Here is a 12,601-nt window from a genome sequence, read left to right on the forward strand (position 1 = left end):
AGTTAAGAGTGCCTGCTGGTTTACTAAGCTTGACCTCAGGGGGGCGTATAATCTTATTCGCATCAAGCATGGGGATGAATGGAAGATGGCGGTTAATACTCCGGAGGGACATTTTGAGTACCTGGTGATGCCTTTTGGGCTCTCTAATGCCCCTTCTGTCTTCCAGCCCTTTATGAATGATATTTTCCGAGACTTTGTGGATACGTTTTTGATCATCTATCTGGATGATATTTTGATCTTTTTCTAGTGATTGGGATTCCCATGTGGAACATGTCCGGACTGTGCTCCGGATTTTGAGGGAGAATTCCCTGTTTGTTAAGGGATCGAAATGCCTCTTTGGTGTACAGAGGATTTCATTTTTGGGATTTATCTTGTCTCCATCGACTATTGAAATGGACCCGGCCAAGGTACAGGCCATTTATGATTGGGTTCAGCCTACTTCTTTGAAGGCTCTCCAGAAGTTTTTGGGTTTTGCTAATTTCTATCGTAAATTTATAGGTAATTTTTCTAGTATTGTCAAACCACTGACTGATCTGACCCAGAAGGGAGCTGATGTGCTGAATTGGTCTCCTGAGGCTGTCTCAGCATTTCAGGAGCTTAGGCTGGTTTCACATTTGCGTTTTTTAGCGCTGGAAAAAAACGCATATGTGCGCATGCGTTTTTTCCCCTATATTTAACATGGGTGCGCATACCTGCGCGCTTGTAAGCGCATGTATGCGATTTTCATGTGCTGCGTTTTTTTGGGGTGTGCGTTTGTATTTTCCAGACGCAGCATGTTGCATTTTTTGGCCCTGCAAAAAAGCGCATGCGCACATATGCGCACGTTTTGCGCTAAAAATGGCCATTATAGCCTATGGATGCGCATATGTGCACACTGGCATGCTCATGTATGCGTTTTTTTGCATATGCGTTTTTTTTTTTTAACCATGGAATTTAGGGGTTTGGGTTAGAGTTAGGGTTAGTTAAGGGGGTTTAGGGTTAGGGTCAGGGTCAGGGTTAGGGTTGGGGTTTGGGTCAGGGTTAGGGTTAAGTATGGTTTGGTTAAGGGTTAGGGTCAGGGTTAGGGTCAGGATTAGGGTTAAGTATGGTTTTGTTAAGGGTTAGGGTCAGGGTCAGGGTTAGGGTTAAGTATGGTTTTGTTAAGGATTAGGGTCAGGGTTAGGGTCAGGATTAGGGTTAAGTATGGTTTGGTTAAGGGTTAGGGTCAGGGTTAGGGTTAGGGTCAGGATTAGGGTTAAGTATGGTTTGGTTAAGGGTTAGGGTCAGGGTTAGGGTCAGGGTTAGGGTTAAGTATGGTTTTGTTAAGGGTTAGGGTCAGGGTTAGGGTTAGGGTCAGGGTTAGGGTCAGGGTTAGGGTTAGGGTCAGGGTTAGGGTTAGTAAAGTCATGGTTTGGGTAGTGTGAGGGGCCACCTAAAAATGTTGGAAAAAAACGCAAACGCGGTAAAAACGCACTAAAAACGCATACAAACGCATAAAAACGCTGCGTTTTTTTCATGCATGCTCATAAAAATGCTTGAAAAAAACGCAGCAGTTGTATGCTTTTGTATGCGTTTTTTCAATGCGTTTTTTTGCGGGAAAAACGCGCTGCAAAAAAAAGCAAGTGTGAAACTAGCCTTAAGCGGAGATTTACTTCAGCTCCAGTTCTACGGCAACCTGATGTCTCACTTCCATTTCAAGTGGAGGTAGACGCTTCTGAGATTGGTGCAGGAGCTGTTTTGTCCCAAAAAGACCCTGTGACTTCTAAGATGAATCCCTGTGCCTTCTTTTCTCAAAAGTTTTCCCCATTTGAACGCAACTATGACGTGGAGAATCGGGAATTGCTGGCCATGAAATGAGCATTTGAGGAGTGGAGACATTGGTTGGAGGGAGCTAGACATCAATTTGTGGTCCTCAACGATCACAAGAATCTGATTTGGAGTCGGCCAAACGCTTGAATCCTAGATAGGCTAGATGGGCCTTATTTTTCACGCGTTTTAATTTTGTGGTCTCTTTTCTTCCGGGCACTAAGAATGTTAAGGCAGACACCCTTTCTAGGAGTTTCTTTGCTGATTCTCTTAATGTAATCGAGCCTACAACTATCCTAGGTGAGGGGGTAGTTCTTTCTGCCATTTCGCCCGATTTGAGACGCGCCCTGGAGGAATTTCAGGAGGATAGGCCTGAGCGTAGCCCTATGGGAAGATTGTATGTTCCTGACCAGTGGAGAAAGAGAGTGATGTCTGAAGTCCATTGCTCCACATTGGCTGGTCATCCAGGTATTTTTGGTACCAGAGATTTGGTGAGTTGGTCGTTTTGGTGGCCTGCCTTGTCTCGTGATGTCAGGAATTTTGTACAGTCCTGTGGAACTTGTTCTCGGTCTAAACCCTGTTCTCGTTCTAGTGAGTTGCTGATGCCCCTGCCGGTGCCCAAAGGGCCATGGACCCATATCTCAATTGATTTTATTTCTGATCTTCCTGTCTCTCAGAGAATGACTTATCTGGGTGATTTGTGATAGATTTTAGAAGGTGGTCCATCTTGTACCACTCCCAAAGTTGCCATCTTCTGCTGAGTTGGTACCCTTGTTTTTACAACAGGTGGTTCGGTTACACGGGATTCTTGAGAACACTGTGTCCGATAGAGGGGTCCAGTTTGTTTCCAGATTCTGAAAAGCCTTTTGTTCCAATCTGGGAATTCAGTTATCCTTCTCCTCCGCGTTTCATTCCCAGACCAATGGGCAGACTGAGAGAACAAACCAGACCCTGGAGTCTTATTTAAGATGTTTTATATCTGTTGATCAAGATGATTGAGTCTCATTTTTGCCCTTGGCCGAATTTGCGCTGAACAATAGAGCTAGTTCTGCCACTTTGATGTCACCCTTTTTCTGTAATTTTGGGTTTCATCCTCGATTCTTTTCAGGGCAAGTGGAATCTTCGTCCTGCCCAGGTGTGGACACTGTGGTTGTGAGAATGCAGCAGATATGGGAACAAGTGGTGGATAAGTTGTCACACTCTCAGGAAAAGTCCCAGCGTTTTTCCAACCGGCATAGGACCATTGGTCCCCGGTTTAAAGTGGGTGATATGGTTTGGTTGTCGTCTAAGAATATTCCTATGAAGGTTGCATTTCCAAAATTTAAGCCAAGATTTATTGGACCTTATAAGATTTTGGAGATTCTTAATCCTGTTTCTTTTCGATTGGCTCTTCCAGTTACGTTCAAAATCCATAATGTATTTCACAAGTCACTGCTGAAGAGGTTTGTTGAGCCAGTAGTTCCTGTGGCGGCACCTCCTGACCCTGTATTGGTTAAAGGCAATGTGGAATATGAGGTAAAGAAAATATTGGATTCTCGTTTGGTTAGACAGAGACTCCAGCATTTGGTCAAATGGAAGGGTTATGGCCAGGAGGATAATTCTTGGGTCTCGGCCTCTGATATTCATGCCAATAAATTGGTTTGTGCTTTTCACCGGGCCCATCCTGATCGGCCTGGTGGCATGGATGAGGGTTCGGTGACCCCTCCACAAGGGGGGGCACTGTTGTGAACTCATTTTCTGCTCCTCCTTCCGTTCTCCCTCTGGTGGTGACAGGAGGTAGTGAGGTTGGTTTAATTGGTAGTGATCTGCCACCTGATGAGGAGGATAATGATTGGATCTCTGGAGTATCAGACTGGATATAAGACAGCCGATGCCCTATCCTGGTGATTCAGTCTGCTTCTTAGGTCTTGGACTTCAGTTCTATTCCAGTCTTCTCAAGTTAAGTTTGTTTTTGCTATTGTTCACACTTGCTCTTGTTAATTCAGTTTTTTGTGTTCAGCCAGCCCCTGCTGGGGTTGTGCTGAATTTCCACTCCTATTTATCTGTATTTGCCTTTTGGTCCCTTATTAGATTAGCCTCTTTTTGCTCTTTCTCAGAATATTTCAAAGTGCTGATATAGTGGGAGAAGTCTAGTGACTTCAGGGTTAATTTTGCTATCAGAAGTGTTGGACATTATTTTGGTAGGGTTTTTGGCAGATTGCAGACAGTGTCTTTCCTTTCCTTTCTAGTTAGTCGGGCCCCATCGTTTGCTCAGCCTATTTTTCTGCCTTTGTTTGTGTTCTCATCTTGTTTCACCGTCAATACATGTGGGGGGCTGTCTTTCCTTTGGGGTCTGCTCTGGGGCAGTTAGTTTTCCTCTTTTCCTACTTTAGGCTTATGTAGCTCTCCGGTTGTGACGAGGCATCTAGGATCATCGTAGGTACGCTCCACGACTGCTGCTAGTTGTGTGGTAAGATCAGGGATCTGCAATCTGCATAGTTACCAACCCCTCTGGTTTTCTGAGACTTGGCTTGTGTTGTTTTTTCCTCCTCGGTGACCCATTCATAACACTTATCTATTGTAAGGTGGCTGAAGGACACCTAGTGGATGGGAGATAAACCTTGAGTAATGCTTTATAGTACATATAAGAGTAAAAGTGGCTAATTGGCCATGACAGATTGATTGCAAACAGCTGAAGAGTTGGGAGAGATGGCTGCTCACCATACCTCCACCCTTTGGTGTGGTTCACTTTGCAAATTGAGACCCATTTGTCTCACATGTCTGTGTGTATGGAGGTGTGCGCGTCTCCTGGATTGAGTGCCTTTGCTAAAGGACTAAGAAGCTGGACTCTAAGTCAGGCAGGCAAAATTGCACTATTGTACTGGCTTGTTACTTTGTGCCGGATATGAGCTGTATTTAAATTTTCCAGTGACGTGGTTTAAGATTACTACAATAAACCAGCTGGACTTTTCCTGTGATACCTCAGATCGCTAGCATTGCTACAATTTGAAGAAGAATGTGGGCATCATTCTCAAGGAACACATTTGACTGCTACAGAAGTACTGCACGTCGTGGGTGAAAGTAGCTATAAGCCAGAAAACATCACACAGCATGTAGGACCTGATTAAACACCAAGTGCAAGCCCAATAGCAGCAACAGCTGGCACAACAGGAGACAAGTAAGATGCTTATTCAACAGCTGCAGAAGTAGCAGCAACAATAGCTGGCACAACAGGAGTCAAATAACCTGTTAGTGCAAAACCTCCAGCAACAGAACTGACAACAGCAGGAGCAGATTGAATTACTCACAGAGGCGGTTCATAGAATGGCGGCAGTTACACTCCAAGATCAGCTGAGGATTTCTCTATCTGGAAGGCGGTGAGGAGAGCCTTGGAGAAAATGATCCCAGGAGATGACAGAGGCCTTTTTAACAGTTTTTGAAAGGGTCGCTGAAAGAGAGAACCTCCCACCAGAGCAGTGGGCAGAAGTCAAAGAATGCCAAAGAATATGCAAAATTGAAAATTGAATTTTTTACACTCTTGGGTGTGACCCTGTCAGTGCAAAACGGGTCCACCGTTGGGCTCATTACAGAGACAAAACCCCTCGTTTCCAAATGTTTGATTTGCTGCAGTTTCTCCAAAGGTGGTTGCAGCCAGAGTCCTCTACCCCAGCGCAGATGGTAGAGCGAGTTGTAATAGAGCGAGTTGTAATGGACCGATTTGTGCTCTCCCTTCCGAGCCTGATGCAGACTTGGGATGCTCAAGGAGATCCTCGGAACACCAATAACTTTGTTTGACTGGACAGTTCCTTGGGGAGGCAACCCACTCCATACTGAAGGTCCCATCAGGGGGTGGTGGCTAAAAAAGGTAATGTGGTTTTCAAAGTGTAAGGAGCCAGCAGAGGTCATGCCGAGGGTCTCATAAGAGGATGCAATTTGCTGGAGACCTCACTGCCTAGGTCATAGAGCTGCCCATTATCCCCTGACCACAGAGCAAATGGACTGTAGCATGGGATGCCAGTGTTCATTCTACACATACCTGGCTTGCATTGCGGACTATTCAGTAAATGTGAATTGTCTGCAAATGACTGGACTACTAAACTCAGGGAGTTTGTTGACCCTCATGAGAGCCACACTCACTCTCCAATTGATCCCTGGGAAGGTGGGCATCTGCTGCATTCACGGTGATCTTAATGACTATCTGGCGGCCAGAGAGGTCACTGAGATGGATCGAGGTACTGAGTCCCATGAGATCGACATGGTCCAAGATTTATTGCACCCAAATATCATAGGTCAGGATTTTGTGTTGTTTTGGGACTTGTGGGGGAGGATGGAGACCTCGATTGTCTGGGTAAGAGACAGGCTGGCACTAAAGAAGTGCCACCAACCCCAGAGCTGAAGGATTTCCCTTCCGTGCAATGGTGGCAGATGAGGAGGTAGTATCCCCAGAGGATGACATTTCTGTGATAGGAGTGACCATAGAAAATTTTGGGTCCACCCAACATAGAGACCCAACTCTAAAATAAGTGTACAATAAATTTAACTGTTATAAATGGTATAACACAGGAGCCGGGGGGGGGGGGACACTAGATTTCCTTATTTTATAATGAGTGGGGACTTATTTTATGGGGTTACTCAGGTCAGAGAGGAAACAATGGAGCAATAATTGGTAAAAGAACCCTACAGATGGAGGGTGTTGGACAGGGTAAATTAACATGTCTTGGGTGGCCATCTGGGTGTCAACAAAACCCAATAATGGGTCAGGCTGAGGGAAATCCTAAGAGGTATTGCAAGTCCTATTCCACCTTCCAGTTAACCACTCCCACCTCTCACTTCCAAAATCCCCTAGTGCTGTTACCCACCATGGCATAGCAAGAAAGGGACCCCCCTTGAAACTCCATGTTTGCAGGATAAGCCAGAAGGGGACAATAGCTTAGACACTGTCAAAAGGCACAAACTTAGAAATCTTGAAAATTGCTGAAGCAAACTCGGGATCTGGTCTCAGATTTGCCAGGATGTACTGATATCACAGAACACGCGGTTCTGAAGTAACCTCAAGTGTGGGTGAATTCAAAGCCCTATAGAATTCCAGAAGCCAGCAGAGAATGGATCACCAAGGAAGTGAAGTGTATGCTAATAATCAGAGTCATTGAGGAATCCAAGAGCAGGTGGTCTAACACGATTGTCCTCGATCCAAAATTCGATGGAGAATGGAGATTCTGTAATGATTATTGGAAGCAGAATGAAGTCTCCAAGTTTGACGAATATCCAATGCCGCGTGGCGATGAGATGACAGACTTGGGCCGACAAGGTACATAACTAACTTGGATCTAACAAAGAGATATTGACAAATCCTCATGTCACAAGAAGACAAAGAGAAGACTGTTTTCTCTAAGGCCGACGTTTGATTCCAATATATTCAAATGCTGGTCAGACTGCAGGACTCTTCGGCCATCTTCCAGAGGGACATGGACCATTTTCTCGCACACTATAAGAATTACGCTGCAACATACCAGGATGATTTATTTATTGCCATAGTCGTAAATTTGTGAAGGCTGAATACACTTCGGGATATTAAAGGTGCCATAACGATAAGAAGTGAGGAAAAAAGAAAAATAAAGTTTAAAAGTATATCTTTATTAATTTAAAAAAGTTGAAAATTACCATGTTAAAAAGACAGGGTAAAAGGATGACCTCCAATGAAAGGGTGGAAAGCCGCAAATAAATAGTACAAAAGCATGCACTGTGTGCCAGTGGGATTTGAGAAAATTGTAGCAAAATCAGGCGAATCCCCTTAATAAAGGGCCCTACAAAATAAGGTCCTCAGCTATTTCCCACATAGATTGAAAAAATAGTAAATAAGGTAAAGCCCAGTGGGCTCCAAGGTATCACCTCAAGGAGCTGCCAGTGCAGAGTTGAAGAAATCACAATGGAGAAAATGAGCCCAATAAGTAGGATGCACAGTATGGGGATACATCCCTGTGTCATAAAAATTGTATATTCACTCCATACCTAGCAAGCCAAAGAGACAGCAACCACAAATATCGGTATTATATAAAGTTGTTTTACCTGTTGGGTGTGAAGCTTTACTATGGTATAGTGCGGCAAGAGAAGGACAGCTTTCCAGCTGAGCAACCCACAGAAGAAGCATCATTGCGAAACGGCACTCTCTTGCTTTAGCACATATAGGACTAAAAGGGGGCTAATCTGCCATTACAGGTTGATTGTGAGCACCTGAATAGTTGGGATAGGTGGCTGCTCGCCATATCTCCATCCTTGGATGTGGTTCATTTTTTAAAACGAGACCTGTTTGTCTCACACGTGTGTATGGAGGTGTGCAGATCTCCTGGATTGTGTGCCTTTGCTAAATGACTAAGAATTTGGACTGTAAGCCAGACAGGCAAACCAGCACTATTGTATGGACTTGTTACCCTTATGTTTTTCTTTGTGCTGGACAATGGTTGTATTTAAGTTTTCATGTAATGTGGTTTATGAAGACTGAAATAAACCAGAATGACTTTAAATAGAAATGGTTCCTCTGATACTCACTTGGGAGCGATCTTAAGTAGCATTGTAACACGAAGCAGACTAGAGTTGGTCGGTTTCCTAGGCAAGGAATGTGCACTTTCAAGCTTTCTACTTTAGAGTTTGTAAGCACTGCTCTGAAGCGGACAAGATATCTCGCTCCAACTAGATTTGGTCCACCTGCCCTTCTCTGATGATGCGGAAAAGCTTCCTCAGTATACAGTGTGGGATGGATAGTGTATAGAGTTTGAGCTCCCAGCAATCTGGAAGCCACAAGGCAGAGAAGTGGTGCACTTCTGAAGAAACAAAGAAATATGAGAAAATCCTTTTAAAGGGTTGACCCTTTTTTGTGCTTTCATACTTCAGTTGCATTTGGTTACTTGTTTCATACCTACACCAACTAAAGGAAAGTTGTGCACCAGTTTGGATTCCATGGCTAGCATCAAAAGTGCTGTATGCAACGTTTTTTGATCCAGCTCTAGGACAAATTTCGAACTGCCGAGCATAATTCCAAATAAAACTAGTCAGTGCTACAATCCTTTTTTCCCCTGGAGTTTCTATACAATACTCAAAGTAAAAACCCTTAATAGCTGGTAAAAAGAAAGAAGGTTTTATCTAAGAAATTCTGAATGCATAAAAAAATTAAACTAAGTTTATTGTATAGAAGCAAATTATCAATTCACCTCGACTGACATTTTAAAAAAAAATTTACTAAACCTTTTCATCAGCTTCTCGCTTAGTCCGCTCCTCCTCTTGATACCTCCGTTCTTCTTCTTGTCGCAAGTGTTCTTCAGCTTCCCGTTTGCGAATTTCTTCCAATTGTTGTTGACGCCTATTTTCTTCATCCTGTAACTGAATGACAATTTTCTTTAGTGAGGCTTTAATACATTTTAGAATGGTCTGTTTAGCAATAAGTGTTTGTTACATTAAAAGGATTGTCCACCTTTGTGAACAATATATGTTTTACTACTTAAATGCATATAAACGTGGCTAAAAATAATTATATTCTACCATTTGCCATTGATGAATTACACTGTCTATAGGTGGCTGTAGAATGAGTTACCAGGGTTGGCCACATTGTCTTTATTTTTTAGTTGTGTTGAGGACATGATTTTGTGGCACTTAGTATTATATAGGTATATGGCAGGTTCTCCTCCTGCTCATGTTAATGTAACTTTCCTCACTGACCGCTCATATTTAATTCAATCAATATATATTTCACTTAAGAAAACTTACCCATGTTAAAGTGAAAGTGCAGTTTAATGTTCCCTGGGGACCGCCCCGACGCATGTTTCGCATTCACTTTCTCAAAGGGGCCTGTGACAAGGTCACAGTGTACGGGGTAAGATATGTGTCACTGCGCATGTTGGCGTCAGTGGAATGAAACCAGGATATTTTTCCTCCAGCACACTAAGTGTTGAGATGTTTAATGTAAGCTGCATACATGGGCTGGTTTTATGTGAGCACTCAGAGTGGACAGGAGAGTGCTCACCATATCTTTTCCTGCAGCCAACACAGGCAGGTGTACTAGCAGGACATGTGGTGGTGTCACAATCATGTGATCATCACATGGTCCTGTTTAAATACCTGGACATGTGGTGTCTTGGGAGAGAAAGTAATCCCACGTAGCTCCAAGGAGGAGCGGAGGACATTGCCAGGTGCCTGCAGGTTGAGACCGTCAGAGGAAAGGACTCTGTTACCCTTTGTTTTTGTGTTTTTTTCGTCTTAAGCCAGAAAGGCTCTGTTTTGTTTGTGAATAGTGATAAACGAGTATACTCGTTGCTCAGGTTTTCCCGAGCATGCTCGGGTGTCCTCCAAGTGCTTTGGCGTGCTCGGAGATTTAGTTTTCATCGCCTCAGCTGCATGATTTACGGCTGCTGAACAGCCTGAATACACGTGGGAATTCCCTAACAAACAGGCATTCCTTACATGTATTCAGTCTGTCCAGCAGCCACAAATCATGCAGTCGCATTGACAGAAACTAAATCTGAGCATGCCAAAATACTCGGAGGCCACCCGAGCATGCTCGGTGAAACCCGAGCAACGAGTATACTCGCTCATCACTATTTGTGAACCTTGCCTTGGTGTAAGCTGACTTCAAAAAAACAGAATGTGTTTCACCACCAAAGTGTTCCATGTATACCTGAAGAAGCAGCTAAGCATGTCAACCCCTCACAGGGCCATATATGAATTACATTGGGCACGGAAAGTATTCAGATCCCTTTAAATTTTTCACTCTTTGCTTCACTGCAGCCATTTGGTAAAATCAATAAAGTTCATTTTTCTCATTAATGTACACTCTGCTCTCCATCTTGACTGAAAAAAAAAAGAAATGAAGAAATTTTTTGCAAATTTATTAAAAAAAACAAACAAATATCGCATGGCCATAAGTATTCAGACCCTTTGCTCAGTATTGAGTAGAAGCACCCATTTGAACTAGTGCAACAAGTTTTTCACACCTTGATTTGGGGATCCTTTGCCATCATTCCTTGCAAATCCTCTCCAGTTCTGTCAGAGTGGATGGTGAACGTTGGTGGACAGCCATTTTCAGGTCTCTCCATAGATGCTCAATTGGGTTTAGATCAGGGTTCTGGCTGGGCCAGTCAAGAATGGTCACAGAGTTGTTGTGAAGCCACTCCATTGCTATTTTATCTGTGTGCTTAGGGTCTTTGTCTTGTTAGAACGTGAATCTTCGGCCAAGTCTGAGGTCCAGAGCACTCTGGAAGAGGTTTTCATCCAGTATATCTCTGTACTTGGCCGCATTAATGTTTCTTTCACTTGCAACCAACTGTCCTGTCCCTGCAGCTGAAAAACACCCCCATAGCATGATGCTGCCACCACCATGTTTCACTGTTGGGATTGTATTTGGCAGGTGATGAGCAGTGCCTAGTTTTCTCCACACATACCGCTTTGAATTATTACCAAAAAGTTCTATCTTTGTCTCATCAGACCAGAGAATCTTATTTCTCATAGTCTGAGACTCATTCATGTGTTTTTAGTAAACTCTATGTGGACTTTCAAATGTCTGGCACTGAGGAGAGGCTTCTGTCAGGCCACTCTGCCATAAAGGACTGACTGGTGGAGTGCTGCAGTGATAGTCACCTTTGTGGAACTTTCTTCCATCTCCCTACTGCATCTGTGGAGCTCATTCACAGTGATGTCGGGGTTCTTCTTTACCTCTCTCACCAAAGCTCTTCTCCCACGATTTCTCAGTTTGGCTGGATGGCCAAATCCAGGAAGACTTTTGGTGGTCCCAAACTTCTTCCATTTAAGGATTATTGAGGCCACTGTGCTCCTAGGAACCTTGAGTACTGTAGAAATTCTTTTGTAGCCTTGACCAGATCTGTGCCTTGCCACAGTTCTGTCTCTGAGCTCCTTGGCCAGTTACTTTGACCTCATGATTCTCATTTGGTCTGACATGTACGGTGAGCTCTTAAATAGACAGGTGTGTGCCTTTACAAATCAAGTCCTATCAGTTTAATTAAAGGGAATCTGTCACCCCTTTTTTCAAATATGAGCTGCGGCCACCACCATCAGGGGCTTATCTACAGCATTCTGTAACCTGAAAGATAAGAAAAAGGAGTTAGATTATACTCACGCAGGGGCGGTCCAGGTCCGGTTCGGGTCCAGAGGGAGTCGAGGTCCGGCGCCTCCCATCTTGCAGCGATGACGTCCTCTTCATTCCTGCCCATCGTGGCTCCGGCGCACTGCTCTGCCGAGGGCAGAGCAGAATACTGCAGTGCGCAGGTGCCGGACCTCTCCCAGCACCTGCGCACTGCAGGACTCTGCTCTGCCCTCAACAGGGCAGTGCAGTGCGCCTGTGCAGGAGCCATGACGGGAAGAAAAGAGGACAGCATCTATGAAGATGGGAGGCGCCGGACCGGACGGCGACACCCATCAGACCGGATGCCAGGGTGAGTATAATCTAACTCTTTTTTCTTATCTTTCAGGGTACATTGGAGGGTTATCTACAGCATTACAGAATGCTGAAGATAAGCACCTGATGGCGGTGGCCGCAGCTTATAGTCGAAAAAAGGGGTGACAGATTCCCTTTAAACACAGCTGGACTCCAATGAAGGAGTAGAACCATCTCAAGGAGGATCACAAGGAAATGGACAGCATGTGACTTAAATATGAGTGTCTGAGCAAAGGGTCCGAATACTTGTGGTCATGTGATATTTCAGTTTTTCCTTTTTAAAAAAAGAAGTGCTGTAGATAAGCCCTGAAAGGCGGTGGCCGTATCTTAAATCGGCCAAACCTGGTGACAGGTTCGCTTTAAGTGCTTATAAAGGTGTCTGTGTAATAATCTGAGGGT

At 44.2% G+C, this 12,601-nt stretch overlaps 1 protein-coding gene across 21 annotated transcripts in view; it reads right to left on the minus strand.

Annotated features, from left to right (window-relative positions):
• AFDN (afadin, adherens junction formation factor) overlaps positions 1-12,601 on the minus strand; it is a 647,761-nt gene that overhangs the window by 52,004 nt on the left and 583,156 nt on the right. For 16 of the 21 annotated variants that reach the window (XM_073551829.1, XM_073551822.1, XM_073551823.1 and 13 more), the window contains one exon: positions 9,004-9,138. In XM_073551829.1, coding sequence (XP_073407930.1) covers positions 9,004-9,138 — 135 coding nt within the window. Of the gene's footprint in view, positions 1-8,997; positions 9,139-12,601 lie in introns of those variants that run through there. The other 5 variants (XM_073551831.1, XM_073551836.1, XM_073551839.1 and 2 more) reach the window with 2 other exon arrangements.

Source organism: Dendrobates tinctorius, unplaced genomic scaffold (genome assembly GCF_039654945.1).
Source record: "Dendrobates tinctorius isolate UK_male_01 unplaced genomic scaffold, ASM3965494v1 ptg000181l, whole genome shotgun sequence".
Taxonomy (NCBI): Eukaryota; Metazoa; Chordata; class Amphibia; order Anura; family Dendrobatidae; genus Dendrobates; species Dendrobates tinctorius.